The sequence below is a fragment of the Epargyreus clarus genome, unplaced genomic scaffold (genome assembly GCF_041222505.1).
Source record: "Epargyreus clarus isolate Ecla_fem2 unplaced genomic scaffold, WU_Ecla_fem_2.2 ptg000002l, whole genome shotgun sequence".
NCBI lineage: Eukaryota > Metazoa > Arthropoda > Insecta > Lepidoptera > Hesperiidae > Epargyreus > Epargyreus clarus.
The window spans coordinates 10168011-10187232 of NW_027332210.1; the positions used below are offsets into that span (position 1 = coordinate 10168011).

At 35.6% G+C, this 19222-nt stretch overlaps 1 protein-coding gene across 1 annotated transcript in view; it reads right to left on the reverse strand.

The window, feature by feature from the left end:
• Positions 1-17663, reverse strand: part of LOC140747518 (sodium-coupled monocarboxylate transporter 1) — a 33565-nt gene extending 15902 nt beyond the window's left edge. The window contains exons 1-2 of the mRNA XM_073080029.1: positions 17533-17663; positions 1732-1949 (exon numbers count right to left, since the gene is read on the reverse strand). Of these exons, the coding sequence (XP_072936130.1) occupies positions 1732-1942 (211 nt within the window). The 5' untranslated portion in view covers positions 1943-1949; positions 17533-17663. The remainder of the gene's footprint in view (positions 1-1731; positions 1950-17532) is intronic.
• Positions 17664-19222: the final 1559 nt, after the last annotated feature.

The following is a 19222-nucleotide window of genomic DNA, read 5'->3' on the forward strand; positions in this document are numbered from 1 at the left end:
AGCTGTTTGAAGAATATACTTTTAAACAGGAATTGTTTATGTAAAATATATACGCGACGAATAGATAACCTCTCTTGTATGCGAAGTCAGTTAAAAATAAATGATCACTAACGATTTTTGTACTTCTACTAAATCGGTGTAAACATTTTCATTACAAAATATAATTAAGTACATTATAAGGAAGTAATTAAAATTAGTCAGACAAATTGTGTGTAAGCAAACACACCACAGAACATTATCGAACCTAATTGGTACATTAATTGGTTATTGCACTTGTAGATAAAAAATGTTGTTTTCTTTATATTAGCCTACCACATATTATCGCCATCACCCAGGGTTGACTGGCAGAGAATGCCATTAGGCATTAAGTTACCCTTGTAACACTTACTTTAAGGTGTTTCAAAAATTAAATAAATAAATAAATAAATAAAAGTGACACGTAATTCAAAGTTAATTATATGTTTATCTCAACGATCGTGATGTGTTATGACGGCAAATGTGCATAATAATGTATAATGTTCTGTTATATTTTTAGTTATTGACGTATAAAGTTATTGATACCTATAAAACTATTTACTAAGTTTTTTTAATATGTTTAGGCAGTAAACGAGCATGCAGTCCACCTGATGATAAGTGGCAACTATTGCCGATGGATATACAGATATGCATAGTTAAAAAACCCTAGAGGTGCACTTCCGAAAACCCCCCACCTCCCATGGATTTGAAACTTTGCACAGACCTTCCTTTGGATGTTCGAAAACAACCCCTAAAGGTTTTTTGGCGCATACCAATAGTTTCCGAGAAATTAAATTTTGAAAATTGGATTTTAGCCCGCGCGTTACATTTATGTAGTGTGGAGTTTTCTATAGTCGTTACTGTAACTGTTTAGTTTATCCTGAAGTTTATCCAACCCTAGATATGATTAGAATCATCTTTTTCCGAGGCATTCAAGCTTAGTCCTCAGGGGTAGCGGCGCATCTGTGGCCGACCTCAGGTAGGAATATCTAATACTATCTGGGGTTGATTACAGATGTCCATAAGCGGCAGTAGCCACTTACCATCAGGTGGACTGCATGCTCTTCTGCTACCCCCGAGGACTGAGTTGGAACGCCTCGGAACACAGCAGCGCTCATTATTAATTTTGCTTTATGGTTTTATATCCAAAGTCTGAAGACTATAAGATCTTCGAAGGTTAATTAATATTACCTAACGACATATATAGTCATGGAAACACGAAGTAGTATGGACGGTGATAGCATGGTGTTACGAATGGAGTTTGCAGTCTAGGATTCTAATACCAGGCACGCGGTTTTATTCAGTATAACAGTGTTATTATTCCAAATGACGGATGTAGGACGCTTTTTATATGTTTGCGACCAGGTGGACTGATGACCTGAATCGGACGGCGGGTAACCAATGGATCCAGACGGCTCAAGACCGGTCGGAGTGAATTAGAATGAAGAAGAAGAATGAAGAAGAGTGAATAGAATTAAAGGCTAATGGATGGATGGATGGCAGAACTACATTTAATTTTTTACTAAATAAGTAATTAAAAATATATACTAATTGCAAAAAAATGAGACCTTCGAATCGGAATACAGCAGTATTAAACGTTCGGCAGAAAAGGTGTGGCGATAATGCCTTGAAATCTAATAAAGAAGGATTGTTAATTAAAACACCAGACGGTTCGTTTACATCAATCTATAAAATCAAACAAACGTGAATACATACCAATGAACGACCTGACACCAAGCGTCCCTCTAGCGACAGACAGTATCATGGACAGCGTGGACACTCCTCCTCCAGCGAAGATGTACGCTCGCTTCGCGTTGCCCCCGGCGGCGCTCGCGTCCCTCTTCCTCCTCCACAGCGGCGCGAACGACGTCGCACACACGAACAGACCGAACACTATGCACTCCCAGGCTAACCAACCGGAATGCATCTTGAATCTGAAAAAGATATAAGAGTTTAGTTACGAGTATGAAACGCGGAGCCGCCTAACATAGACATTTTGTTTACTAGGCGTCTCCATATCACTTATGTTAACCTAAATATTTTTTTTGAGAGTGTAAATGAATATGAGTATATAATTGAAGATAGTAGGATACGTAAAATAAAAAAAATAAAAAGGTAAACGCTCTATACACTCACAGCCCAGGCCCAGAAACAGACATCTAAATTCATAATTTAGAGATCTGTCTGGCCGGAGATCGAACCTGGGACCCTCTACGCGTCGGTTCGGTATGTTGACCGTTCCGCCACGCGGGTCGTCTTTTGTGAAATTGTGGTAAGTGATACATTATGTACTTCCTCAGGGGTAGCAACGCATCTGATGCCGGTCACAGCTAAGATCTTCACTGCAGTTGATGACAGATATGTACGACAGTAGCCTTATGCTCGTTAGGTACTTCAATTTTAATTTTTTAATTAAAAAGGTAACTCAATTATACTAATTCATAAAATAATCAAACTTTTTATAAAAAAATACTTTAAATATTTTTTATATGCTTTAAATTTTTTGCGAACGTATTATAAATTATATTAAATATAATTGAAAGAGAAAGAGTAAAGTCCACAAAATGACAGGTTACATATTTAAGGTCCTAAAACTACACAAATTACATACATAAATAAAATATAATTGTAGAGGAAATTAATTCCATTATATATAATGATGAAATTGCTCGCGGTACATTACCTCCTTAAAATTATGCGTGCGAACCTTAATGATACTAGGTATCTTACCACGAAATATTAGCAATGTAAAATCTGAGGAAAATGCTATTATCCTTAACAATCTATAATAAACTGCGTTATTTTATCTATCCTTTAAAGATTTAGCGCTTAAATATTCTTTATGCGTGAATAGGTATTCCCCGCAAATACTCTAAATACCTCAAAGGCAGTGACATTTTTTCAAAATGTGACATTGGTTTATTTATGTATTATTAGTGAGGCCGTTTTTAAATAAATGGGATTGTCGCGTTATAAAGTCGTACGGTGTAGTGGGGGAGTCCACGATGCTAAATGTGTACAAACTCGAGCGTCATTGGGACCTATACGATTGTGTAAATTAGACGTTAGAATGAAGAAAGAGTTATACGATATGTGACTTTACCCATAAGTGTGTTAAAACAAAAAAAAATTCACTTTGTTTATTAGTATAGTAGGTAAGCTACTAATATAAATTTCAAACTATAATAAATGTAGCAAATTGTAAAAAAATAGCAATGATAGCCTAGTGGTTAAGAAACTCGGCCTCTCGATCGAGGGGTCCGAGGTTAAAATCCCACGCACCTCTGATTTTTCAAAATTATGTGCGTATTAGACATTAATTATCACTTGCTTAAACGGCGAAGGAAATAGTGAGGAAACCTGCGTACCTGAGAGATTTATAAAAAAAATCTCAAAAGGTATATGAAGTCTACGCACTTGGCCAGCGCGGTGACCTATTGTTTTTTATTCTGACAGGAGACCCGTGCCCAACACTGGGATGTTATGGATTGTTAATGTTCCAATTTAAACAGTTTTTTGTAAGGACATGACGCTTAAATTAGGGTTTTCAATTAGTTAAGAGCACCTTTCGCCGGAATTGGTAGAACCCTATTTCTACTTAGGATTCATAAATGACACCCATTTCATCCTCATCGAACTTCTAAAATAGGCACCAATAGACATGAATATACTCTCCACACCTGTAATAATTACATTTTCTGACACACACAATTGAAGCCGCACAATAAAGAAATGCGCCAGGTGCTAACCGCAACCTGCGTCAGAAAAATATAATCGCGGTGCGTAATATTTTCATTTTCCTTGAGATACTGCGACGTGGTAATCAGGTGCGTGTTAGTACACGTGGTAGTTTTTTGTATAATATTGAAGTATAATAGCAAACGAGCATGCAGTCCACATAATGGTATGTAGCTATTGTCGCCCATGAATCCACCCCAGATAAGATTAGATTTCTACCTGAGTTCGGCCACAGATGCGTCGCTACGCCTGAGGACTAAGTTGAAACATTTTGATAAGTACGAGTATGTCTCCCTTACCACACTCTTTAAACCAGAACACAGCAGCGCTTGACACTACTGTTAATAGGCTAAAATAGGTATGGCGGTGGTGCCGCCGGAGTCAAACCACAAAGGGGTCCACCACCTTCAAATACTCATATGAGTGTATAAATATTTAAATTCTAGGGAATTGTGTAATTAGCGGATTCGTGTAAAGTCCAAAAAGTTTCCATTTCAGTTTCAAGCGAAACTGGGACATCAACGACAGTTCCGTTCAAGATTTCAGCTGAAAATCACTTTCAGTCTGTCACTATAAAACACAACTAAATAGAAACGATATGTAAGAACTCATTCCCATAACACGTGACGTAAAATCCAAGTGGAGCTGACTTGAACACAATGTATCATTGTGTTCTACTACAATATCGTAACACATTGTTCCCAGCGGAAACATTTCAGTCGTGAGCGCGGTCACGCCGTTTTCAAAATTCTAAAGGTTATTTTCAGATGCTATCGAGTGCTTTCACTATTGAACTAATGGATTATAATATGAAGATAGTAAATATGTTGTTATTGTGAAGAAGCGTCTAGGCATATATTAATAAATTAGTTTTCAGTGCAGTAGGAGTGCAGAGGAAATATTCACTAAAATACAATAGGAATAGGCTGGCTATAATTGTACGTTAATCTAGGACTATCCACTATTAATTACTAGGCGCAGGTCTCACGGTGAGAAGGGCTTACTAAGTCTATCGTCCACCGCGTTTACCAAGTCCGGATCATTAGACATTAGAATTATTTTCTTTTTTTATTTTGTTAAAAATAATTTATTTATGTCTTGGGTTAATTAATGTCCTACAACCGGTATTGGAAAGGATAATAAGAGTCAAATCTTCCCGACAAGAGAGGTTAATTGCATTGCTTTTGATGATATGAGGTCCGGAGAGGTCTGGTTGCGTCAGCAATATGTATTTATTTCTGTTATTTAATTCTGAGCTTTCTTTCCAAAATTAAGGAGGTCCAAACTCTTATGCTTACGTAAGCAAAGGGGAGTGAAAATAGTTCTACTTACTGTCACAGACAAGGAGGAGTATGGGTATAAACTACTAAAATTTTACTTAAGTAATATTTTGAAACTCAGCCAAGTTTTATATTATTTCATGAACATAAGGGCTAAAGCAATATTCTTAAATTCCCGCTCGATCCACTTGTAAACAAATGAAATGAAATGAAATATAATATTTTTTTTTGTATAGGCCTACGAAGGGACTTACCCATTGCCAGTTACAATATTTTTCTTAAACTACTACCGGATCGGAACGCGACCTCAACAGAGAACAGAGAAGATCCGGTAAGAAAGTCAGTGGGGTTGTCTTTTTTTTTCATAATAATAATTATTACTCTTTTTTCTTTTTTTAAATGCCATTATTTTTTATAGTGTGACTTTTTTTGAGTGATAGCCTAGTGGTTAAGAAACTCCGCCTCTCAATCGAGTGGTCCGAGGTTCAATTCCCAGGCACACACCTCTGATTTTTCAAAGTTATGTGTGTATTAGAAATTAATTATTACTTGCTAAACGGTGAAGGAAAACATCGTGAGGAAACCTGCATACCTGAGATTTATAACAAAAAATCTCAAAGGTATGTGAAGTCTACCAATACGCACTTGGCCAGCGCTGTGAACTATGGCCTAATCCTTCTCATTATGAGAGGAGATCCGTGCCCAGCAGTGGGACAGTAATGGGTTGATGATGATTTTTAACAACAAAGAAGCACACAAGCCTATGTACTCGTAACAATATATATGTATTTACATCCAAGTACCTATAATATTACACAGAAAATTACTGTGTATTATTTATAAACGATAATGCGAAATATAACACGGCGTGGTGTCCGCTAATCACGTTTAAAATTAACAGGCGTTACGTTTTCCTCTTCAATAAACATATCAATACCCTTAGTATGAGTTTTTACGTTTTTAAACAAATGACTGATTTTGTAATTGTTTACGTATTTCCCATACATTTCCAATCAGTTCTGATAGAGTCCGCTAGAGGCGCTGATTGGAAATGCATGGGCAAATACGTAAACAAATACAAAAACAGTCATTTTTGTAAAAACGTAAAAACTTATACTAAGGCTACATATTTATTTAAAGATGTCTGGTATTTCCCCATTACTGTCCTGTTACTGGGAATTAGTCTTAAAACAAAAAGTAGGGTGTCTAACAGTTTTGAGTACTAACTTGCCTACAAATCTACAACTTTGAAAAAAATCGGACAGCGGCCAGCAATAAAACATTTGTGAAATAGTTTTTGTATATTATAAGATCCGCGTGGCAGAGCGGTCATCATGTCGGTTTGACACGCAGAGGGCTCCGGGTTTGATGCCCGGCCAAACATGCCATGATAAATTATGAATTTAGATTTCTTCATGGAGCCTAGCATGTGTGTGGAAAGAGTTATTTAAGTAGTATATTAAAAAAATAAACCCAACTTCCTAAAACAATGTAGAGTTCAACGACACCTCATATGTTAGAATCCGTCAAGCTGCTAGAGATGCATGCCAAAGAATGACACGCTACGAAATACATTACCCTCCGCAGCTGGTAAAAAACAGTTTACATGACTACTCAGCCGAAGAGCCACTGGATTCAAACCACAAAAGGTACTGGTAGTATACAATAATGTAGAAGTATGCAGATGAGTATGCAGTCCACCTGATGGTAAATGGCTACTGCCGCCCATGGACATCTGTAATCAAACCCAGATAGGTTTAAATATTCCTACCTGAGATCGGCCACAGATGCGCCGCTACCCCTGAGGACTAAGCTGGAACACCTCGGAAAAGTGTCTCCCGTACCACACCCTTCAAACCTGAACAGAGCTGTGCACAACACTGCTGTTATAAGGCAGAAATAGGTGTGGTGGTGGTGCTGCCGGAGTCGAACCACAAAGGGTTCTACCACCTCTAAACCTTCTACCTTCAAAAGCATACAAAGAGCTTGTATATATACACAAGCCCCAAATTGAAGGTATCGCCTGGCGGAAGATTTCCCTTACAACAGAGCAATATTGATCGTACACATACGTTTCACGTTGTCACGCTCTGTTAAAGATTATACTTATTTACACCGTGATATATTAGTTTGACGTTATTTGTCGTAGGGCTGACATAACTACGGCTCGCAGGACTTCGCTTTTGAAGGTATAACTGCCACACTGTCTAATAACAGCAGTGTTAAGTGCTGCTGAGTTCTGGTTTGTAGGGTGTGGTAAAGGAGACATACTTTTCCAAGGCATTCCAGAGTAGTCCTCAGGGATAGCGGCATATCTGCCGCCAACTAGGCAAACAGGCAGGACTCTTAATCTTATTTGGTGTTAATTACAGATGCCCATGAGCGGCTGTAGGCACTTACCACCAGATGGACACCATGGGCGATCGCTAGTTAAATATGATTTAATAAAAAATAATGAAAATATAATTCCATGTATGTGTGAATTTATAATAATACACAAGTAGTTTTCCAAAAAAAACTTTTGGTGGTGGTATTTTTTGTCAGATTGGACAGCCCTGACTTAACGCATAACTGTACTCTGATACGGTAATTTCCAGAAAATAATGTCTATTGCTAAATCATTTGCAAAGCGGAAATGAAAACAAGGAAAATTATTTATTCTGCACTGGTCACTAAACCTGTTTGCCGATCCAGATTTGATCCATGTCAAATGAAAATAATAAAAAAGTAAAAAAAGCAAAAAAAACTTGCTTTTGCCACGGATTAATATTTTGGAGTCAAAACGAAACATGGGATAAATATCTCGAAGAGTATCTTAGTAGTAAGAGTTCCACAATCACACATCCTGGCTCCATCATCTAAATTTAGATATTTAGACATGTCTGGGCGGGGATCGAACTCGAATCCCTCTACGTGTCAGACCGGTATGGTGACCACGTGGGTCGTCACTTCCAAGATTTGATTACTAGTTTTTTAGTTACTTACAAGTTAAACTAATATAAAGTGTGTTACACTTTCTACACTGAGACCAGTAAAATTTTCCGCTATGGGTGCCACACACACGTGAGCACACCCAAACGTTACATGGCTGCAATACTAATGAAACGAGTTACTATATTTTTTTGCGCAAATCTTATAAGTCACGTTGCTTGGTACGTTTCGTATGGGGAATAAAAAGTGCTTTGTGCGCTTAAAGCCCATGGGCATAAAAAGTATAAATAGTTGCCGAACATTCTTCTGCGATCAATTCTTCTGGTGATCTAACTATAGGGGCATATTTAACCGCTAAAGTTATTAAATTAGAGGTGTAAGAATTACAATGAATAAATAAATGAATTCTAAAGCGAAAGTACGCAATGGGCGGTCAGCCTTAACATGACTTCTTTTCGAGCATTTCTTTGATAATATTAAATTAGCATCAGCATGTAGCCCCCTCATGGTACGTGAATATCTGTAATCAACTTCAGATAAGAATACTACCTGAGGTCGGCCATAGATGTCTCGCTACCCTTGAGGACTAAGATGGGACGCCTCAGTTAAGTCTATCTCCCTTCTCCGGACTCTTTAAACTGAAAATAGCAACGCTTAACACTATTGTTATAATATTCGGGAGTCGTTACAAAGAGTTCTACCGCCTTCCGGAGCCCAAAAACACGCATTTAACTACTAAACACTTATCAAACTTTACGTATGGAGTTTCTTTCGCCGCTTCTTCTCCATACCGAAACACCTTCCGAAGCGGTGGTAGTTTGCTGACATTCAAAGATAATTTTATATGAGTCAATTTTAAATAAATAAAATTTGAATTTTAATTCAACTTTATACATACGTCTCTACGTAACTCATAAGAACTCGTCCACTTGAATAAAACTCATCTATCATATCATACGACACGTGATTTTGCACAGAACCATTTACTTCTCATTATTATATCTATGAAAATTAAATAGCATTATTAACATCTTAACGTGAACAGTTTTTATGCTATGCTTTTTGCGAGTAACTTTACTATGTACATTACTAATGGGTCACTTTTTATATATGCATAAGGTCAATTCCCCTCGCGCTCGATATGGTAACTGACAAGAAAATAATACTACATATTTATAATGTATTCATATTTTTATTCCATCAAAGTTGAATCAGAGCAAGTCTGATGATATTTTACTGCCATCTATAGACATCAGTTGTGATCAATCCCAACTTGGATTGAAGTTGTACCTGAATTGTAGCCTACCTGATGACCTCTAATTTACAACCAGATCTAAGAAATTCACCATCGAGGCTTGTTTTTCATCATTCAGAAGCGATTCGAGTGGAAACATGAGTATTCCGCTTTAATTTTTGTATTTCCTATAATATAATGCAAGATAATAAATAAAATTACATTGAATTATCGAGAATATATATTAATATGTATAAGATATAATACGGTCACTTCTATTAAGAAGTGGCCATATCCATTTGCGGTCTTACTACACCCTAATAACTCAACCCCATGTTGAATACAACACTCCACAAAGAAGCAAAGAAGAAAAAGAAAAAAAAGAAAAAAAAGAAGCAAAAGAAAGAACGAAGAAACTAAAGACAAAAAATGCGAATGAATTTTTATAAACGAGACGACATCGTTTTTTATAAGGTGTGACGGCGGTGCCTGCTGAGACTATATAAAACAGTATTATTGCTTAAATGTTTATCATCACATATTGTTATGCATTCCATTGACTTCCGACAGTATTTTGTAATTTCAATTGAGGTTGCGTAAAACCGATAACATACGAGTACAACTTGATAACGTTTCACGACGTACGGATATTGTTTTTTAAAGGTATAGTTTATGGCTTTTAATTATTTTCATTTGTGCAGTTTATTTTGTTAATCATTTCCATTTACTTATGGTTGTCCCACTGCGGGGCGTAAGTGTTTTTTTTATGAGTAAGAAAGTTTTAAGTCATAGAACGCCATGTTCATACGCCACTTCATACAATTTTAAGATTTTTTTTACAGAACTATCAGTCATGTAACTTTGCTCGGTTTACTTTTCTTTACCGGCAAATGTTGTTATAATGTTATTTTAAGGCGCGTGATATGAACAACAGAGGTGTGTGAGGTCTTTGAATCTTAGTGTCATAAGAATTTATAGTACAAACTTTTCTACCACTGCGCCAGTGGCGCCACTATGATTCTAATGTTGATACATTGTCGGAACTACCGAATAAGTTCAAACTTCATCTTATATAAATTGGTAAGTTTTAAAATTAGACATAAGTACTTACTTGTATTTATTTTATTTTAAAATTATATATACATTTAACTTAAATATCAAAACTCTTTCGGTACCTGACGAAATAGGAAATAGCTAAAAAATAAACAAAGACAATTTATTAACGCCACAATTTACAAAATGCAGCCGTAGCTGTATATAACAAATAGTTATAAATAATGAAAAAATACACCGAAAATACATTCATAACCTTCATAGTTTATTGTTTTGTTTTTGCGCACTGAATTTGTTTTCGTATGAGATTTCCAATTTCAGCCCTGGAAGAAATTTCATTGTGAAATAAGCAGTCCTTTGTACTTTATTTCTATGATGTTCATTATTTATTACTTTCTCTGTGTACAAAAACTTATAAATAAATAAAAGTTAGGTAACCTATAGCTTCCATTTATACCATTTTAGTAAATGGCGCCTGTGATACCAACGTATAAATACTACTGTATCTGTATTTGGCGATATTCCAACGTCTGCACGTATATTACGGTATCAGATCAGATCGTGTAATTAACTATATGACATCATCAGATGCTCATCCAAAACAAGTACTAGAACTATTTTAGAGCTGGAATTTAGTTTAGGTTTTGATTTTAATCATTACATGAATATTTGAATCTAATGTATTATAATACGAAGTTCTGAATTGCTGCAGCTTGTTGTAATAGAGGTTTCCAATTATGGAAAGAGAGTTATGCATGAGAGATGCCAAGCAAAGGCACTTGAACAGTTTTGCAGCAAATGCTATCTAAGTATTTTAGTATCCAAAACAATTCTAGTTTAACAGCTCGTTTGAACGTTTCGGCTTCTTATACTGGGTATTGAAGATCACATGTAAGGCAAGCACATCTTTGTCCCTGTAGTTTCAGGACCAACTAAGAGAGGGCTTGCGGGGTTGTAGGTAGCAAGACTGTGAGCTTGAACCGATCAGCCTCCGATCCTGAGAAAGACGACGGTTTGAGTAACCGCAAACCATTGGAAACCCGCTTACCCGAAGGTATAGGAGCAACGGAATATGCATCTCTTAGGCGGACTTCAGTTGCGTTCCGATGAGGATCCCAGATTGCTCTAATCAGCGTCCTCTAATCACGGTCCTGAGGACGGCCACTCGCAGAACCCCAAGCTTTCTACACTCACAGCCCCACACTAGGATTCCCTTTGTCGTGGGTGTCATGAACACACACATAGACAAATACACAAACACCCAGACCCAGAAACAGAAATCTAAATTCATCGTTTAGATATCTGTCTGGCCGGGAATCGAATCCGGGACCCTTTGCGCGTCAGACCGGTATGGCGACCACTCCGCCACGCCGGTCGTCATACATACATTCGTCATACATACGTCATGCATAATACATAAAGTACAGAATGCTTAATGGTACAGAAAGTGGACGGTGGACTATCATCTACACCCATAGATTAGTTTACACCCTTTTTACTCTGACATCTTCCCAGCAGTGGGATAGCAATAGTGATGGCAATATTTCTTTTCTAAGTTATTTTTATAAATATAGTAATACTAATAGGACTGTAGGTACATTATGTATATTACTTTACTACGCTAGTCACATAATAATGAAGAAAACACAGTTTGAATACAAATATGTGTTATCAGCTTCGAATTAGATATGTTTAATTTTATCTTATGTCTCCTTTACATACTGTATAAATAAGAGAGATGGGGAGACTACTACCATGCATAGTGTTTGTTCAATTGTCAATTTTATTTTTATAATAAACTCAAGATAACACAAGAATATTATTTTTAAAAAATCCACCTGAGAACACAAAATCCAAAATGAGTTAAAAAACAATGAAAAATACTATTTTTAGACTCATAGCCATAGGTAGGTATACTCAAAATATTCATATTATAGGAGTCCCATTATATCACACATGATCCCATGTGTAATATAATGGAACCAACAAGTACACAGACTCAAAATACTAGTTAAACTTAATTAGATGCCTGCTTAGTCGGAGATAGAACTTTTTTTTTGTTTATGAGCGGGAACCTTTAAAAGGTACAAATATTGACTAGTAGTCAATATTTGATGATCCATTTGGATCATCAAATATTGACTACCTTTTAATAGTTTCCTATCCTGAAGTGAATAAATTGAAGAACATAGGCTTCCTAAATATAATTCGAAAAATATGTAAGTATTTAAACAAATAAATGACTCATTTACAAAAATGGTAACATTATGCAAATTTTCTTTATTACAATTCTTTTTGATTCATAATTATTTTTTAATATGTTAACAGCTGTGTTTTATTAATGTCAATGTGTATAAAAGGACAAATTCTGCAAGTTTTACATATATTTTGTGTTCTGATTCGACCTTAATTAGGTGGAGTGGATTCGAAAACAATTGGTAAGGTCTATTTCAATAACGGTATTTAGTGCTCATGTGGTCTGCATTGAAGAACGTAATACTTTTTTTTTTGTTGACGAGGGGGAAACCTTCAAAAGGTACTCGACGCCGTGAGAGCGACGCCGGGTTATGTGGGACTTTCACCGCACTAAAACCCCCCGGTGGTCGTCCTCGGCGTTTGGTGGAGAACTCCGGGAATTTACGCTCCTCTCACATCCCTGGTGATTAAAGCGACATGCTACCACACAAAATCGCTGTCCTTCCCGGAGTCGCTTGCTGGACGGTTTGAGCTACCACTCCTGCCGCCCGCAACCTCGGAAGCCCGCTTTAGTCGCCTCTTACGACAGGCAGGGGATACCGTAGCCGTATTCTGGTCCCGGGACCACAGGGACAGAAAAACGTAGTACCTACGAGAGACGTTCCAACCTCAGGCCTCAGATGACCTCGGGCCTCAGGCGACCTCAGTTAAGACTCCAGTCCTATTTGGATTCGATTCCATTGCCTATGGGCGGCAGTTGCCACTTACCATTATATGGACTGCGTCCTCGTTTGCTACTACAATCATATAAAAACACTGCTGCTATAAGATAGTTACTGGTACTGTCATTAATGTTGGAATCTACAAACATTTGCTATTCGGAGGGTAATGTTTTGTGAGCGTATGCATTTTTGGCACGATCTGCAACCCAACCCAATGAGATTTCAATGGATTTTTCTGAACAGTGGCAATGTGGTAGACTATTTTTAATCTTCAAGCTTTGTTTTCAGCTCCTCTGTCTGTCCGTCTGTCCGACTGTAACAGGGCTCTATCTCTGGATCCGCAATAGATAGACCCTTGTAATTTTCATAAAATATGTGTAATGTTCTTACTTTTTTCTATCGTCTCTGAGGTCAAAGTTAACGTTGTTATAACGACAGCCAATAATTATTTACTTTCATTACATTATTATTAATGCTTATATTTCAAAAAGCCAATGGACACATTAATATTACCTACTTTTCTTTCAATCTAATTTATTACGTAATATATCACGATATTTTTATTTATTACACTGTTATCAATAAAACATTCACATTTATATCATTTGTAATTACTTTAGGATATCAAATTCTACTTATTACTTAGGTATGTTCATTGTTCAACGCTTTTAGCGCCCCAGAGTACATGAAGGTTTTGATGGTGGTAGAACCCTTTGTGATTCGATTCCGGCGGCACCACCACCATACCTATTACTACCTCATAACAGCAGTGTTAAACGCTGCTGTTCTCTGTTTTAAAGGGTGTGGTAAGAGAGACATACTATTTCGAGGCATTCCAGTTTAATCTTCAGGAGTAGCGCCGCATCTGTGGCCGATATCACAGCATCCGAGACGGGCAGCCTCCATCCTTGTACGCAAAGCCTTCAAAAATATTTTTTTTACCCGCGACGGGACGGAGACGGTATATGTTTGTAGTAAGAAGATGTTTGTACAAACCTATGTTACCATGTATCTCCAAAACTACGGTTATGATTTTATACGGCTTTTTACTATTCTAAATAAGTAACTATATTTTCAAATCGAAATTGACTATTACTGATCAGAAAAAACTATTTGAATATGTATCAAAAATTTGTTCGAAATATTTTCTGGTGAAAGTGTATTGAATTAACTTCACGTAGGATACGATAGGAGGTTCTAGTAGAGCATAAGTCTTTCCCCATAACAAAGAGAGGCCTCACTAAAATGCCCATGTCTTAATGTGCGTATTACATACACAAGTGTGTATATTGTAAGGTAGGATTTAAGGCATTCATACTACTTCATTTATTAAAAAAATATGTAAGTTATATTTTTTGATGTTTACATATCATTATATAAATGTATTTAAAAATAAAGGTACATTTATAGATAGAAGATAAATAAAGGCTAAGTGGGCACGTCTAATTTTTTGTCGGAATAATTAAAACTATCAACAATTTTAATGAATCCGGATAACTTTGAAATGTGCATATTTGTGCTAATTGGCTTAATAATTAAATCATTGCTAAAGTAATGTCGACATACTTAATAATTATTATGACAACACAATTTTATTAACGTTTCAAATTTACAGGGAAAAAATAATGTAATCTTATTTATTTATAAAAATATTAATGTATTTTATCAAACACCGAATTAGAGAGTTACACTTCTTAATAAAATAATTTTATTGTCATTATTTGATTTGCTACCTATTCAGTTATTGTGTTTTGTTGTTGTTAAGAGTAATTTTTGCACAAATAATTGTAATTTTGATCGCAGAACAAAATCGTGCCTACGTAGAATACGAAAATCAAAATAAGGTGCGGTTGGAAACCGCTCCATGAATACACAGCCTAATATTTATACATATACACACACATTTATACATATATAGAGACATAATTATACATGTATTAACATTATAACGTTCTGCTCGTGACTATGTGCTAGCTGTAAATAATAATTATATGTATGAATGTCCGTTTATATATTAGTGAATTTACATACCGACTTATCAAATGGAAAAGTTTTTTTATAATCTATGAAGGTAATCTAAATATTAGGTGATGCTGTTTTAAGCAAAAGGTGTACTTACCTAATAAATATGGACAGAAATTGATAAAAATCGTAGAACAGAAACCATATTTGATTCAATTATTTCTTTCAGTAGCCAAAACAAATACACATGCAGTTTGAACGATAAACGATTTTAATGTATTTTTTAAAATAAGATTGAAGTACCTAATGAGCATCCACCTGATGGTAAGTCTGCTGCCCAAGGTCATTTATACTGAATTCTTTATATGACAGGGGTTTTATCTGACGCCAAATATGCCTTCCCAATCCTCATAATAATATATGTAATTTAGCTGATATCAGTCATAAGTAATAATTAAGTAATAACATAAATAAACAACACCTAAAGTTAACCACAGTTAAGATAAACACCTTAAGTTTAATTTTCGTATTCTACGTAGGCACGATTTAATTCTGTGATTACTAATTACTTAATTATAACATACATAATATTAACATAAGTCAGTGTTAAGCGCTGCTGTGTTCTGGTTTGGTAGACATACTTTTCCGAGGCGATCCAGCTTAGTCCTCAGGGGTAGCGGCGCATCTGTGGCCGACCACAGGTAGGAATATCTAATCCTATCTAGGGTTGATTTCAGATGTCCATGGGCGGCAGTAGCCATTTACCATTAGGTGGACTGCATGCTCGTTTACTACTTCTATATTATAAAAAAAAATAACGCTGTTTTTCGAAAAACAATTTAAATTGCTTCATAATTCGAGTCGAACCACCGAGGCTTCTTCCACCTTTTAAAGTATGGCGGTAAAACCTTTCCAGCCGAACTATGCTGGTTCTACCTTACAAAACTGCATTGTATTTTATCGTGCGAATATACTATGTCCTTGAATAATGCCAGATGTTAAAAACACACATTAACATTATTTATGATAACAAAATAATGTGTACATATTGATGTGGAGTTCAGTCGAACGGAGGTGGCATACGATAGTAAATTAATACACGAGCACTTGCCGCCGGTGGGCGACGGTCGCCGGTGAGTGCCTAATACTGCTGTGTCTATTTTTTTTATAAAATTATGTAAATTGTAAGCACGCCAGTCTAATTGATGGTAAGTGATCACTATCGTCCATGGACGTCTTTAATTGCCGCCTTAGGTGATAGGAAAGTTAACTTAGATCTATCGCATATTTTGTTCACAGTATAAAATAAATTTACACTTTTTTAACGCACATATCTTTAAAAAATCTGATGTGCGTGTCTCGGATTCAAAACTTGGAACCCCTGATTGACAGGCCGAGTTTCCACCACTGGACTGCTACTACTGCAGTTACTATGTTATCAGTAGTTTATCCTCAGGATCTGTCATCATCAAGATGAACTGTAGATGTTGATGGTAGTGGAATCCTCTGTAGTTTGACTCCGGCGGAACTACCACATCTATCTTTGTCTAACAACAGCAGTGTTAAGCTTCGCTATTTCTGATTTAAGGAGTGCGGTAAGGGAGACTTAGTTGAGGCGTCCCAGCTTAGTCCTCATGAGTAAACGCGCATACGTAGCCGACCTCAGGTAGAATCTAAACTTAGCAGGGCTTGATAGATAATGCAAAAAAATCCTCGCAGCGGGAATCACTTAGTCACGTGCATTGCTCTAAGCTTCTTCAATTTAATAAAAACATACACGCGTAACTTCCAAAACTCAGAGGTCACGCACCTAGACTCTCAATGGATTGAATATGAATATAAAGCTCTGTTAAAGCTAGCAAAAAACCGTGAGCAACGATCATTGTAAATGATTTGTAATATCGGAGACGCCGGCTTAAGTATGAGTTTTTTGTTAATTAAGTCTCTTGTCTAAAGTAAATAATCTATGAAAGTATTGCATTAGTTTGAGTTTAACTTTAATTACAATTATGTTTTGCTTAAATTATAAACGATGATATAAACACTATAAATAACAAGAAGGTAATTATAACAATTATAATTATATACTTATTATATCTGTTTTATTTCACGCAGTGATATTGTTTTACTTAACACATTAAAAATATTGTATTTTTTATATTTTCTTAAGTAACTTTATTAGTATTTTTGAAATAAATAATGATTATAAGTACTTAATGTTAATAATGACGTATTAATATTTTGTTGATATGTTTTTTTATTTGACGCAATGACGTTATACACGTTAAAATCTCGTATTTTTTGTACTTACGTACGTTTTCTTAATTAATTGTATATTTATGAAATAAAACTAAATAATTATTCTAATTTATGACAAATGAAATGAAAACAAGATGCTTACTATTTTCCGCGTATCCTAATATAGACTTGGCTGGTTTCCACTACCGGTAACACGCGACTGCGACTGACGCGATTGTCGTTTAATCGCACACGAGCGTCTTGTGCGGCGAGACGAGACTGAATGAGTCAATACGGGGCAATACGGTGTGTGATGAGCGCCAACCTTTATTTCAATTAACGCTATGTAAACAGTACGGAATATAGAAAATGTAGATGTCTAGCAAGATGGAGTAGTTTTGCATTATATAACATGAATAGTACAATGATATAACTATTTTGTTTTCACAGTGATGTTACCTTCGCATCTTATAGCAACAGGAGCAGTATGTTTTGATTCAAGTCTAAGAAATCTACTATTCATACAGTATTAATTTAGTTAGTGGTTACAAATAATCTGTGATCTCATTTAGCTGTAATTATAAGTTTTTTGCAGATGTTCATGTATGTCCCGACAAAATACATCTAATTTCTGGACGTCATAAACAGGTATCTAAGTATACTCAAGTCAGGGAAAAACGAATATTGCAAAATGCTTATTTTAATATCGAAAGAAAAGAATAATAAATAAATCATTATTTCTTATTACACTGTATAAATGTATATCAATTGGAGTGTTTTTAAAAATCAAAATAATAGTATATGCCAAGACGGCTTACCTAAATAGTGACAGGCGATAACGATTCCTACATTTTTATAATCTAAGATAAATATCTGTGACGTAGTAGGTATCTTTAATCTGTAATTATAAGGTTATGAGGCATCTTAGAAACGGTCGTGTACGTTACTGAAAATTATTATTTACATTTATTTTTTGTATCGCGCACGTAGAGGTGGTAATACCACCCGGATGCCATATTGAAAAAGGTTTTTATTTTTTTACGTTCTTAGAAATGGTATTTTCGTCGTGTTGCTATTAATAATCGTTATTTTATTTTTATATCATACATAGAAATAATTATTACTAAGCATACCTACGAAAGCTACTTCACAAAAGGTTATTTTTTATTTCTTTTTGCGTTGATATGATTTTCCTTAAAGTGCACTAATTGAAAAAAGTATTTAATTTGTCACAGGAATAAGAATAATAAAATCCCCTGAAAACTATTATCTTTAGCAACTTGGTTTACAAGTTCGTAAATGTTACTGCTAAAGTATATACGTTTCCCGCGCACAACTAAGTGGTCTCGATAATTCACTCCTACGCTGTTCCAATTAAAATTTGTGAAGGTTTTAAAAATATTTTCTATAGGATTTGTTGTAATTAGCAATAAATTATTATTGTATAAATATTAACTACTTAGTTCTCTGAAGTAACAAAGTGTCTGTGATCTACTTCAGGCGTTCTACCAACCATTGCACATTTGCATCACAGCTGTGTTCTAGTTAAAAAGGTGTACTTATGATTGAAATTGTTCCGTTTGGAGTAGTAGCACCTGTTTAGTTACAAATGTACAGTTTGGTTCCAGAAATAATATCATAGGTAGCAACATTATTATGGTTCTATCGGGGAGGAACCACTGCCACAGCTATTTTCTAATCTTAGTAACAACATATCTGTGATTGGCAGAAAGGAGAACCGCTATAGGTATAATCTTGATCACAGATGTCCCTGGGTGGCAGTTACCACGTACCCCAAGGAACACGTGTATAATCTTCTTTAATCTAAAAAAATAATCTCATTTCAGTATAAA